The sequence below is a fragment of the Felis catus genome, chromosome A3 (assembly GCF_018350175.1).
Source record: "Felis catus isolate Fca126 chromosome A3, F.catus_Fca126_mat1.0, whole genome shotgun sequence".
Classification (NCBI taxonomy): Eukaryota; Metazoa; Chordata; class Mammalia; order Carnivora; family Felidae; genus Felis; species Felis catus.
In genome coordinates, this window is record NC_058370.1 from 994,240 (window position 1) to 1,006,278 (window position 12,039).

At 65.9% G+C, this 12,039-nt stretch overlaps 2 protein-coding genes across 3 annotated transcripts; both read right to left on the reverse strand.

Annotated features, from left to right (window-relative positions):
• Positions 1-395: 395 nt before the first annotated feature.
• BIRC7 (baculoviral IAP repeat containing 7) lies at positions 396-5,194 on the reverse strand. 2 transcript variants are annotated; one of them, XM_019826259.3, is made up of 8 exons: positions 4,219-5,194; positions 3,363-3,462; positions 3,030-3,111; positions 2,875-2,920; positions 1,959-2,162; positions 1,686-1,757; positions 1,311-1,509; positions 396-608 (listed from the first exon to the last, which is right to left on the reverse strand). In XM_019826259.3, exons 1-7 carry the CDS (start codon positions 4,586-4,588, stop codon positions 1,316-1,318), a joined length of 1,068 nt encoding a protein of 355 aa, XP_019681818.2. In that variant the 5' UTR covers positions 4,589-5,194; the 3' UTR covers positions 396-608; positions 1,311-1,315. The 2 variants fall into 2 exon arrangements, with proteins under 2 accessions (XP_019681818.2, XP_019681817.2); XM_019826258.3 differs by having other exon boundaries at positions 1,686-2,162.
• A 214-nt stretch (positions 5,195-5,408) lies between these two features.
• LOC123384672 lies at positions 5,409-10,438 on the reverse strand. Its single transcript, XM_045055064.1, has 4 exons — positions 10,419-10,438; positions 9,507-9,602; positions 6,513-7,089; positions 5,409-6,246 (listed from the first exon to the last, which is right to left on the reverse strand). The coding sequence occupies exons 1-4, from the start codon at positions 10,436-10,438 to the stop codon at positions 6,052-6,054; spliced, it is 888 nt and encodes a 295-aa protein (XP_044910999.1). The 3' UTR covers positions 5,409-6,051.
• Positions 10,439-12,039: the final 1,601 nt, after the last annotated feature.

The window sequence follows — 12,039 nt, forward strand, 5'->3', positions numbered from 1 at the left end:
CTGGGGGTGGGCGGCCTGGCTTGACCAGGACCACAGGCCCCTTCCGCCACAGAGCGAGGCGCTTCCTTGTCATTAGCCAGTGACCCTATTCACAGAAGGGATTAAACCCTTGTCCTACAGCATCCCTAAGGTGCCCCCAAGTAGGGAGCAGAAAAGAGCGCAGCCTGTAGACCCCCTTTCCTGAGAGGCAGGGGTCTGGAGCCGAATTTTAAGCTCAGGCTCAGAAGTGGCCTCAGGCTAGATGCCCTTGGAAGTCCCGTTACAACGCTGAGACACAAGATCAAGGAAGAGGAGAGAGAAGGGGGTTGGAGGCGAGGCAGCATTTGGGGAGAGGGCGGCCGCGCTGCCCTGCTGGTGAGGAGGGGGCCGGCTGGAACAGAGGCTGCGGAGTGCCGTCCAGGGAAAACGCGCCACTTTACTGTAAATCTGCAAAAGCGCCTAAGCATCGGTCAAACCACCTTCACGCCCCCTCCCCTTGCCAAGCCGTCTGCAGCTCCCTTCCTCCCTGGGCTGAGAGTGGGGACTCTGGCTGGCCAGTTCTGGACGCCGGCTCAGTCATTCTCAGCAGCCCCCCACGGGACGCGAGAGGCAGCCAGCATCTGAAGCACCTGGGAGAGAAGGAGAAATGGATGGGCTACTCTCAGGTGGCTGGTCCAGTGGCCAGGGACCTCAGCTGCAGGGAGTTCCCTCCCCTGCCTCTTGACCCCCCAGAAGATGCTTGGAGACATGGTGGGGCACATGGTGGGGACAGCCAGGAGGAGGCCTCCCATGATAATCAAAGGCCGAGGCTTCCCTCCCTCCCCCATCTCGCACTCCCTCCTGGCCTCGGCTCCCAGGTTAAGGTCTCTGCCCAGTCCCTTTCTCGCGACAACACACCTCCGCAGCCATCCTCCCCTTGGCCTGGCTCAGCCCACACACGCAGCTGGACAGGACGCATTATCCCCTGATCACTAGGAAAATCAAGGCAGAGATGGCCCAGCCAGCCAGTATGGTCTAATGCGCCCAAGTAGAGCGGCAGGGGCTGCCCAGGGTGCGTGTTGAGAAGGACCTAGAGCCAGCATCTGAGCGTCAAGGGAAGGCAACAGGTTGGTGAGCAACACCTGGCCAGGCCAGGGAGGCAGGAGAAGTCAGGAGGCTGCCTCCCACCCCCTGCAGTGCTGGCCACCCCGGAGGTAAGAGGCGCCCCAGGGGGAAGATGGCAGCAGACAGGGTGTGCTGGGGTCACTGCCCTGGCACGTGCTGACACCCCGGAGGCCCACGCGGGGAGGCGCCTGCTGGGGCCAGGCGAGACCCACTCTGGGGCCACTCACCTGGCCTAGGGTAGGAAGGTGCGCACGCAGCTGCGGATGGGGGCCCTGCAGAGGGGGCAGAGCCGCAGCACAGGAGCGCAGTCCGCGCAGACCAGGTGGCCGCAGGGCACGAGGACGGTGCACACGGGGTGGTCCAGGCAGACCTTGCAGGTCCGTTCCTCCTGCAGACGCCGCAGCTGCTCCTGGGCGTCCTGGGCTCCTGGGGGGACCAGCCGCACCCTCCGGGCCTGGGCTCCGCCTGGCTCCTCCACATCCACCCCCCCCCTCCCCGAGACCTCCACCTTCTGTATGGGGGCCAGGCCAGGAGCGCCCTCCCCTGGCAGGGTGCAGGGGAGCCGGTCCTGCCCCCGGCGGTGGGGGGGTTCCCACCCTCACCTGGCTCTGTGGCACCTTCTGACTGGGCCTCCCTTCTGGGCGTGGGCGGCTCAGGACCCACGTGGACAGGAGCTGTGGGTGGTGTGGGACAGACTAGAAGCCCCCAGGGGAAGTGAGACCCCACCCAGGGGGCCCCACAGGCGAGGTCTGGCTCTGGCGGAGCCCATGCTGCCCGAACCCGCCAGAGCCCGCGCCACCAGGACGGGCCCTCCGGCCCCTGGGCAGTGGGAACTGTATGCCAGGGGAGAGCATGGGGCAGGGGCGGGCACGTACCTCTGGCCTCCGCAGCCCGGCCCCCGTCATCTTCCTGGAGCAGGTCGGCCACCAGCTGGGACGCGGATACGCTGGCCGGCACCGCCCAGAGGTACTTACGCTGCACCAGCCGCCGTACCTGGTTCTGCCCGAAGCCCATGCAGAGGGCAGCCTGCACTGCCGGGCACCGGCTCCATGCAGGCCACTCCTGCCTGCCCCTGGCATCTGCAAGGCAGGGGGAGGGGCACTGGACCCAGGGAGCGGTGGGGGGAGCAGCCCGCTTGCCACTGTGGCCAGTCCCTGTGGCCGCCTTAACACAGGGGCCTCTGTGGCCGTCACGGGAAGGCTGTTCCCAGCACGTTTGTCCAGAGGCGCCACCACACAGAAAACATAGGAAACGTCATCGCCAAAGCCACTGCAGACAGAGCCCCAGCGGGTGTCAGGGGCTGCTCCCAGAGCGTCACAGAGACCAGGCTCAGTTCCAAATTCAGAGCTCGGGGCAACGAGGCCCAGAGAGCAGAAGTCCCTTGCTACAGGGCTAGAGAGGAGAGCCAGGATCTGAGCCCCGGAGCCTCTCGGACCCCTGCCCTGCCAGGTCCTGGGCGTGGGTATGGACAGGACAGCCCGCTCCTCCACGCGCTCATGACCGCTGCTAAGGTGGGGCCGTCCGGTGCACAGCCTCTCCTCCTCCCACCCCTGCCGCCAGCGCTGGGATCGGCCTCGCCCACGGCGGCCTGCTGTGGCCTCCCCTGGGCACCAGACACACGGAACGCCTGCACACAGCCCCCTACCCCCAACGCGGGCCCAGCACCGCTCCCTCACACCTGGCTGAGCACACCTGGCCTGCTCTCCAGCACGGGGACACCCGATGGCCCGAGCCACAGTGCGGGCTGCAGGTGCCCGGGGAGCAGAGCACGGGCCGCACTTCACGGCTCACCTGAAGGGGTGGTGGGGGCTGAGTCTGCGGGTTCTTCCGATTGGTCCTGAAAGGAGCCAGAGGACATCTGTGCCCTGAGTAGATGCAGGGGCAGGGGTGGGGAGGGACCCCCGCCACGTCCGTCCCGCCACGGCCCTAAGGGGAGCAGGACTCACCCAGGAACCCAGCGGGTGGTAACAAGACTCCTGGACGCTGCAGACAAAGTCCCTTCCTTTTGTCTGGAGCAGGAACCCACACCTGGAGGAAGCAGCTTGAGAGGCCTCAGGGCGGCAGGCCCGGCTGTCAGAGAACAACCTCTCCAGCCCCGCCTGCCACCGCGCACCCCACACAGGCCCGCGCAGGGCAGTCGGGGCTCACTGAGTGTCAGGCACTTGCTGGGAAGGCCGCCCCCAGAAGGCCCCCCATTCCCGGATTTCACCCCCCCCCCAGGACTGGGGAGGCAAAGCCGGCCCATACCCTGCCCCAGGAGCGGCCTGCAGGGTCCTTACCTGGGGAACCACTTGGCATGCTCTGTCCAGGGGTCATCCCCTTGCTCCCAGCTCTGCAGACCCCCGCGGCAGAAGAAGCACCTCACTTGGTCTTGCCGCCCTGGGTGGAGCATGGATGCTGGCCCTGCCCACACCCGGCCCCTCGGTGCCGCCAGGAGCCCCCTCACCCACCCGCTAGGCCAGGTGTGTCCTCCAGGGCTGGGGTCGTGGGGGCTCCCAGGTGGTCTTTCCTCACATGGCAGGGGCTCTCTGGGGTCACCCTTGAGCCCCTGCGGGACCCCCCCTGCTCTCTGCCACCCCCCTTGCCTTGCATTCCCCTTGGATTTCACATGCACCCCACTTTCTCGGGGGCGAAATGGGGGACGGGGCAGGCGTCTGTTCACAGCAAGGCAGGTGGACAGTTAGACCTGGAGCCCTGAGTATTCTGTGACCTTGCAGCTTCAGGTGACAGCAGTTCCTCTGTCACCTCTGCCCCAGGTGCCACCTCCCCAGGACAGATTCCCAGTGACGAGTAAAAGGGGTGACTGGCAGCCTCAGGCATCCATGTGGGGATGTCGCCTCCGCCTCACCCCCCACAATCAGCAGAGACTGCAGACCAGGGGCTGCTACGGGCACAGCAGACCTGACAGCCCGTCCCTGGGTCTCAGGGGCCCCACGGAAGCCCCACACACCTCCTGTCCCCCTCCCCCCCCCAACCCCTGCACTCGTCAGAGTCTGAGCAGCCAGGAGAGACTCGGAGGCTGGGGACAGGTGCCCCCCTCGGCTTTATCAGGCACAGACCCCCCTGCTGTGGGGGAGGAGCTCCCCGGAGACCCCAGAAGTCTCCTAGAAGTCCAGAAGGGCCCCCAGGGCTCACCAGTGTGGAAGAAGCCTGCGGCAGCCAGCGGCTCTGGCCGCACCACAGCACTCAGCGGCCAGTCGTAGAAGGAGGCCAGCCTCAGCTCCTCAGAGCCCATCCCGGGGAAGGCCGGCCCTGTGGCTGGAGCTGCCCTGGCCCCCTCCTCCTCCTCCTCCTCCTCCTCTGCAAGGGGGCGCAGCTGGCCCAGGATCTGCCCATCTGTGTGGTCCCGGCCTCCCCAGGACAGGGCACAGCTGGTGTCCTGGTCCACAATGGAGCCGCACAGAGAGAGGGGTCCACAGTGGGCCCGTGTGGGACTGCGGCCGGCCACCCAGCAGCTTCGCTCAGGGCCACAGCACCGGCACTTGGCTCTGTCCTCGGGCCCCATAGAGCAAACACCAGCCCTGACCAGTTCTGCAGCAGGCACGCGGGCCCGAGGAAGCCGGTCCTGGAATGTGCCCAGCTAACCTGCCTCCAGGCTCCTGACCCCAGGGCCCTGCCTAGGGACAGCAAGTGGCTTTTGCCTCAAACAGCCGGGCAATGAGGGCAGGCACAGTCCTGACCCCAGGATGCCCCGGGGGGGGGGAGTGGCCAGGGGGCCCACTGCTTTCTGGAAGGGGCCAGTGTGGCATCCAGCATCACGCGCTCTCTGCAGCAGGGGTGTGTCATGGGGCTCAGCAGTAGAGGCCTTGCCCCACTCCACGGGGTGGGGTGAGGTGGGGAGAAGGGGGAGGCAATGCTGTGGGTCAGCTCTGAGCTCCTGGGCCAGATGCCAGTGACGGCCTCTGAAGGCAGAAGGTTCCAGGTGCTTTGAGCTATGCACTTAGTGCCCCCTAGAGGGGAGGATGGCCCCCTGTCACAGGGATGACGCCGGGCTCCCTGGGACAGGGATGCCTAGTGAAGGGCTGGGCCCTGGAAGTTGTGCTCTGAGCCCTGGAGCTGAAGGGGGCGCCAGACATCCCCGCGTTCAGCCCATCGCCCAGCGCCGCCTCCAGCCCCGTGCCCCGTGCCCCGCCCCGAGCCCAGCCCTTCGTCCGCCCTGTGGCCCCGCCCCGAGCCCCGCCCTGTGCCCCGCCCCGAGCCCTGCCCTTCGTCCGGCCTGTCGCCCAACCCCGAGCCCAGCCCGGAGCCCAACCCTGCACCCAGCCCCATCGCCCAGCCCATCGCCCCGCCCCACCCCCAGCCCCGCCCCGCGCCCAGCCCCCCAGAGCCCGAGGGCCTCAGTAGGTCAGCGTGCATCTCTAGTCCTTAAGCCGTGAAGTTCGGGGACAGTTGGCTTGTGTCCTTCCCGAGGGTCTGGGGAAGGGGCTGGCCTGAGTCGCCTCTATCGCCTCCCTCAGCGTCAGTGTCCAGGTGGCACTAGGCTGAAGGGTGAAGTCACACAGTGTGGGCTCGGTTTTCCCATTGGAATTAGTGCTCCCCAGGCCACTGTGACCCAGACATTTGGGGAGGGGTCACAGTTCCAGCTACCTGCACCTGCTGCGTCAGAGGAGCTGCTTGGGAGACCACACCCACCATCCCATCGCCTTCCCTGGTGCCCCCCACTCTGCGTCAGAACCAGCCCGCGTCCCCGGGCCTGGCTGCAGCTCATCCTCCTGCCGGGTACGTGCCGGGAGCCCCCAGTGTCTGCTGGGGGCCCAGGTTTCCAAACTGCACTCCCACCACGTTCCAGGTCAAAGCCGCTGGCCCCTCAGGACCTTCCCCGGATGGGCTTCCCTCAGACCTGTCGTGGCCACACAGGCTTCACCAACCAGCTCAAGCCCAGGGGCCCCACCCAGCACCCCCAACCCCAACAGTTAGGGAACACGGGACGAGGGCTGAACCCAGGGACCCCTGGCGGGCAGAGCAGGATCAAAGGGCACACAGGGTCCAATGCGGAGAGGACAGACAGGAAGGCTGGATGGGGTGTGGGGGCCGCGGCCCCGGGGGCCCAACCTGACTCCCTGCTTCCTGGAGCAAACCTGTCTCGGGGCCTGCTCGGGCCCGAACCCTGGCTCGTCCCTGACACGCTCCTCCCGGCGGCTCCCATCTGGCGTCCGCGCAGGGCTGCTCGCAGTGAGCAAGTAAAGAATAAAGTGAGGAAGCCGGCTAGTCAGGGTCATTGCTGACAGTGGGGCAGGGCGCGGTCAGGAGAGGCTAACCTGTCCCAGGCCTGGCCGCAAAAACACCCCCAGGGCCGCCGGCAGGGTGGGCCACGCCACGGCGAGGGGCACAAAGAAGCACCGGGAGGAGGCGTGGAGGTGGAGGGGTGTGGGGTCTGACCCGAGCGAGACGAGATGGGCCCGGGCACCTGCCCCAGCACGCTCGCTCACCTTCCACGCGGAGCTGCCGGAGCCCGGCCACAGCCGGGAGACCCTGCTGCCGTAGGTCAGCCTGCACCTGTGCCTCGCGTCCAGGGGCCCGGCGGCTGCCGCCTCGTCCTGGAGGAGACCCGTCGCTGTCCTGGCTACACCAGCTCTCAGCTGCCGGGGTCCCAGCGCGTCCCAGAAACCTCCTCCTGTCAGAGGCCCAAAGCCACCCAGTGTCCCGCGGGAAATCCCCGCACGGCGAGTGGCCGAAACCAGGCAGCAATCAGCACGGCCCTGCACCCCCTTCTCTGCCCCGTCCGGCTCCCAAGGCCAGAGTGGCCTGCGGAGGAGGGTGCAGCAGGGACGCAGGCGGGGGAGGGGTGTAGCCCAGGGGCTGTAGGGGGTGGCCTCCTGCAGGAGGAGGCCGTGGGGGCTGGACCCCGGATGGGGCTTCCCAACGTGTTGGTCTCCGGATATCTGGGCCCTCGACCCCTCCGTGATCCCGTGCCTGGGATGCAGAAACACTGTCAGCTTTGGCCATTTCAGCAAACCCCAAAGGGGCTTTTGGGGGGTTCCCTCGGGGGCGGACCCTCTGTCCCTGCTCCACCCCCACCGTCAGATGGACAGGGAGGTGGGTACCAAGTCTCCAGCCCGCTTTTCCCTCCAGAGAGAAACCTGCAGCGCCCAGGGTTGCTGTGGACGCTCTGGACCTGGGGCCCGGACAGGCTCGGACGACCCTCCCAGGTGGCCCTGGGGGCACCTGTGCGGTCTGTTCCCTCTGGCCCTACTGCTGTGGGGCTGGCTCTGGAGAAGCAGTGTCCCACAGAGTTTCGCGGACCAGGAGGTGGGGGAAGGAGGCGTCTCCCTGGGCGGCTGGGGTTCGCTGTCTGAGCCGAGGGGCGTCTGCGGGAGGCCCCGCGCCCACTGCCCTGCTCATCTACAGCCACGCCTGGAACTGTCGACACAAAGGATCATCCGTGTTGTTTGTATAAGTAAATAAAGGGAACTAGGGAGGTAAAAATGGCTAGCACCTGCTCCTTCTGGAAATACCGAGAACACTGGAAATATAAAGAAAATAAGTCACTGTCTGAACCAGCTCTGTGGCCAGACCAGGGCCGGCTTCTGGATCTGACCTCGCCCTGCAGCCACGCAAGATGTGACCACGGTGGGGGGCTGCACTGCACCCCTGCACGTGTCGCTGAAACTCTCTGTGAATCTAGAATTATTTCAAAAGAAGGAAAAAAACACCCATGGGCGTCTGGCACTGAGACGAAAGCACTGCTCTTACCACCCGGCTGCTGACTCCCAGCCAAGCTCCACTTACCTGCTCTCTGCCCGCTCTCCCCTCCTCTGCCCCCTCTCCCCTCTGCCCTCTCTCCCCTCCTCTGCCCCCTCTCCCCTCTGATCCCTCTCCCCTCCTCTGCCCCCTCTCCCCTCGGATCCCTCTCCCCTCCTCTGCCCCCTCTCCCCTCGGATCCCTCTCCCCTCCTCTGCCCTCTCTCCCCTCTGCCCTCTCTCCCCTCCTCTGCCCCCTCTCCCCTCGGATCCCTCTCCCCTCCTCTGCCCTCTCTCCCCTCTGATCCCTCTCCCCTCCTCTGCCCCCTCTCCCCTCGGATCCCTCTCCCCTCCTCTCCTGCTCTCCCCTCTGCCCACTCTCCTCTCTGCCCGCTCTCCCCTCTGCCTGCTTTCTTCTCTGCCAGTTTTTAATCGGGAACAAATGTCTGTCAATGCCTTGGAGGGCTCACCTTGACCACGGGGGCGCTGTGTCTTTACAGTGAAGTCTCCCCAGGTAAGATGATGCCAGATGAGGGGTGGGGAGTGCCCTTCATCAGCCCAATCATTTACAGATGGGGGTCTGAAGATGATCTACGCAATCTTCTCCTGGAGCCAGACAGGACCTTGCTCTGCCTGGATGATTCGGAGCCAGCTGGATTTGAGGGGAAGGGCCCTGAACCAAGGCCTCCTCCCCACCTGTGAAGGGCTGGCCGGTCAAGGTAGGAAAAGAGAACATGAGAGAGAGGGGCCAGCTCAGCATCACCCCCCCCCCCCGCAGTGCCCACCTCCTCCAAGCCAAAAAGCCACCTGAGAAGGTTCTCGCGTGGAAGGCCTGCGACGTGCTGTTCACGCCAGCGCTGGCTTCCCTTTGAGAAGATGGGGGCCAGGCCCCCTGGGCGGACGTGTCGACTGACTGGACACATCCCCCTGGAGTGAGGCTTCTGAGGCCAGCCTGAGTCGGCGCAAAGGAGAAGGGGGAGGAAGCTGAGCCCCCGGCTCTCAGCCCAGCGAGGCCTGGAGGCGACCCACCAACCCTGTGAGACGGGGCAGAGGGCCCTCTCTCGCCTCCCGTCTCCTCGCTGAGAAAAGGGCTCCGTGAGCCCCCCACGCAGGGGCCAGAGGCCTGGCTGGCCCGGGAGCTCCCCCACCTGCGACCACAGAGCGAGGGCTCCAGGCGAGAGCACAGTGCCCCTGACAAGCACACTGGAGGCCCAGGGAGGCTGTGGCCTCTGAGGGGGCAAGAACGGGCGTGCAAGCTGGCAGCAGAGCCCCGTGCCCGGACCCCCGCACACACTCGCCCCTGCGGCGTCCACACCGCCGTCCGCCTGAGACCCCGCCCTGACCCGGTGCTACAGCCCGGCCCTTGCCGACGGTGATGGGGGACCCCGTCCCGGCAGCTGACGCCAGCAGAAGGGACCCACGGCCTCGTGGCCGGCAGCACAGCCTGAGCATGACCGACGCTCACGGAGCCGAGGCAGCCAGCGTGGGAGGGCGTGAGCCACACCCGCTGTGGTTCTCTGTGGGGTCCGCAGAGCCCAGAACCGTCCCACAGAGGCCTGGGGAGGCAGAAGAGGGGGGAGGGGGGAGGGGCTCCTTTTGGGTCATCCTCACAGAGGATGCTCCTGTGTCACCCCACCCTCTTCACCCCTGCATCTTACCTTGAGGTCTCTGGAGCGGACCCTGGGGTGTCAGTACTTTGGGGGGGGGGCTGCGGGGAGCACAGGGAGGGAGTGGGCAAGCCACCGATCCTGGAAGTGCTCCTGAGGAGTCATCGCCTGGGCAGCCCGCTGGGGGCCTTGGATCCCGCGGGCAGGGGTGGCAGGGCACGTGGGTGCAGGGCTGAGGGCACATGGGTGTGGGGCTGGAGGCGGCAGGGCACGTGGGGGCAGAGGCAGCAGGGCAGTGGGAGCGGGGCTGAGGGGAGCTGCGGGCAGAGCCGCCAGAAGCCAGCAGGGGGCGCGTGGGAAAGGCGAGCACCAGACAGCGGCCCTCACCCTCCTCTCCCCACCTGCTGAGGCTGAACCCACAGGACCTCAACCTCAGCCCACGGAACTCACAGTCTCAGGGCTGCCCGTGGTGGCCCAGCCCGAATCACCTCAGGCTCATTTAATCAGATTATTTCCTGGCACGCGTGGGCCCAGGCCTGGGCGGGACAACCGGCTTCTCTGTGAAGACAGTTCAGTAAAGCTGAGCCCAGCTCCCTCCTGCCCCTTCCCCAAGCCTGGGTGCCCCTGGAAGCTGAGCCAGGAGGGTGGGGGATGGCCTAAAGGGCCAAAGGCAGGGGCAAGGCCTGAAGAGGAAGGAGAGAGGTGAGCAGCAGCCTGTCACCCTACTGCCCCGCAAGCCCGGGGATGTCCACTGGCCAGACGTCCACGGGCCTGCTCTGCTGTGAGCCACTGTCTGGGCATCGTCTGGAACCTTGAGAGGGTCCCACATCTGGGGCCAGATCCCAGCCGAGGGACCCAGGGAATTGTCGGCTCAGCTTCAGGAAGGGCTGGATCAGGGAGCTCACCCACCTTTGGTAGACAGCTCTAGAGAGAGCAGAGCTGACAGGCCGCACCGGTAAACAGGTCTCAAATTTCCCAACAGCGTGCAGGCAGAGGGCCGAATGGATTATAGGGGCTCAAAACTGCACGCTCTCTCTCTCTCCCTCACTTTGGATTTTCAAACTCCATTGTTTGGAGCAGAGGTCTCACATATGGGGTCTCAAGCAGGGGCCCTGCAGACAAGTGATGGCTTGGCTGGGCCCCACGTTCCCCCAGAGTGAGCATGAGGTTCAGGGGAGCCGCAGAAGGGAGGCACAGACCACTCGGGAGCCCAGGGGAGGCTTGGCAGGGGAGGGAAGGAGGGGCTGAGCGTGCCTGTCGGAGACAGCGAAGGGAATCACAGGTAGAGGCAACAGCGTGGTGGGGGGTGGGGAGGGGTCGTGCCTGTGGTTGGTTGTGGTGGGGACTGGAGGAAGCACAGGAAGGTGCCGGGCTTGTGTGGGGCGGGTCATGGGGACCCTAGAGCCAGCCAACAGGTGCCAGGTGAGCAGCGTCAGGGGTACGATGGGCGCCCAGGCTCCGCAGACACCCTCCTCTGTGCGTCTGAGGTCTGGGCCTGGGTTTGCACGCCAAGCATCATCGCTGTGGCCGGGACTCGCAGCCACAGGTGACAGAAACACAAAGCTTTAGCGAAAATGAAGTGTACTGGTTCCTGTGACCAAAGCACAGAGATGGACCGTTTCCGGCTTATCCTCTGCTGCCCTCTGGGTCGCGTGACTTCCAGGCCAACGTGGCCGACAGCTCCCGCGTGTTTGGCTTCTCACTGGTGGGGAGAAGGGGGGGCGTCTCATCTCCAGGCACAGGCCCCGTCCTGGGCTGGGGCTCGCAGGCTCCAGAGGGGTCATGTGAGGTGCCCACTTGTAAACCACAGGGACCGGAGGGAATCTTCCGGAAGGGCGTGATGCCGTGCACCCTGCTCCAGGCCCCCACGCTCACCTTGCTTGCAAGGGCTGAGGGTCCAGCATGATTCTCCTCCATGGTCCCAGGACCCACCCAGGGGCCAGACGCCTGCCTCCCTGTGCCCTGCGGGAGCCTGGCCGGACCCCAGGCCCCTGCCCAGGGTGGGCCCCGCTGTTTCATTTCTGCCCCACCCGCCCACCCTCCCCAGGCACCTGGCTCAGCCCCTGCCCCCCATTCTCTGGCCACTGGCTTTTGTGGTCCTCCCTCTTTGTGAACCCCTGGTGCACAGTCTTTGTGGCACCCTGACGCCCTGTGACCCAGGGCCGCCCTCGGGGCATTGCACCCAGCTCAGACAGGCCGGAGCTTGGGGTTTTTCAAGCTCTGTGGTCAACATCTTCATATTCTCAGTACTTTTGTCTTTCGCCTTGTGTTTTGTGAAGTGACATCCCACGGGCCGATGTGGGGGGTCTCCCTGTTCCTCTCTCTCCCCAGGACCGATTCTCAGCTGTCCACTCCACTGTCCTCTGTCCGGTCCCTGCTGCCACTTGTCACCCCAGCAGGGGTCTGGGTGTGAACAGAGGGGCGCCGAGTCATGAAGATGGGCTTGGGGAGCCTGCAAGGGTCTGTGTTCTCCCTCTGAGCAGCCCCTGCCCCAGGGAGTGTGACACAAGCAGCAAGTAACAAATGCTACAAGAGGTGCAGAGAAAAGGAGGGCCCCTCCTGCTTTCTGAGCGTGCCGAGAGCCCGCTCGAAGCCCCCCCCCCCCCCCGCGGCTGCAGCCCAGGTGCGCCCTGTCAGACCCAGCAGTGCAGTGCTTTGCCACAGCCCGC

Coding starts and splice junctions, on each gene's coding strand:
- LOC123384672 (XM_045055064.1), bottom strand. CDS start 10,438: ATGGAGTTTGAAAATCCAAA. Junction 9,603..10,418: donor ATGGAGTTTGAAAATCCAAA/GTGAGGGAGAGA, acceptor ATGTGCCCTCAG/CCCTGCACCCACGTGCCCTG. Junction 6,247..6,512: donor CCGGCAGCTCCGCGTGGAAG/GTGAGCGAGCGT, acceptor CACTGCGAGCAG/CCCTGCGCGGACGCCAGATG.
- BIRC7 (XM_019826258.3), bottom strand. CDS start 4,588: ATGGGGCCCGAGGACAGAGCCAAGTGCCGGTGCTGTGGCCCTGAGCGA. Junction 2,163..2,874: donor AGCCCCCACCACCCCTTCAG/GTGAGCCGTGAA, acceptor CCTGCCTTGCAG/ATGCCAGGGGCAGGCAGGAG. Junction 1,510..1,685: donor AGAAGGTGCCACAGAGCCAG/GTGAGGGTGGGA, acceptor TGGTCCCCCCAG/GAGCCCAGGACGCCCAGGAG.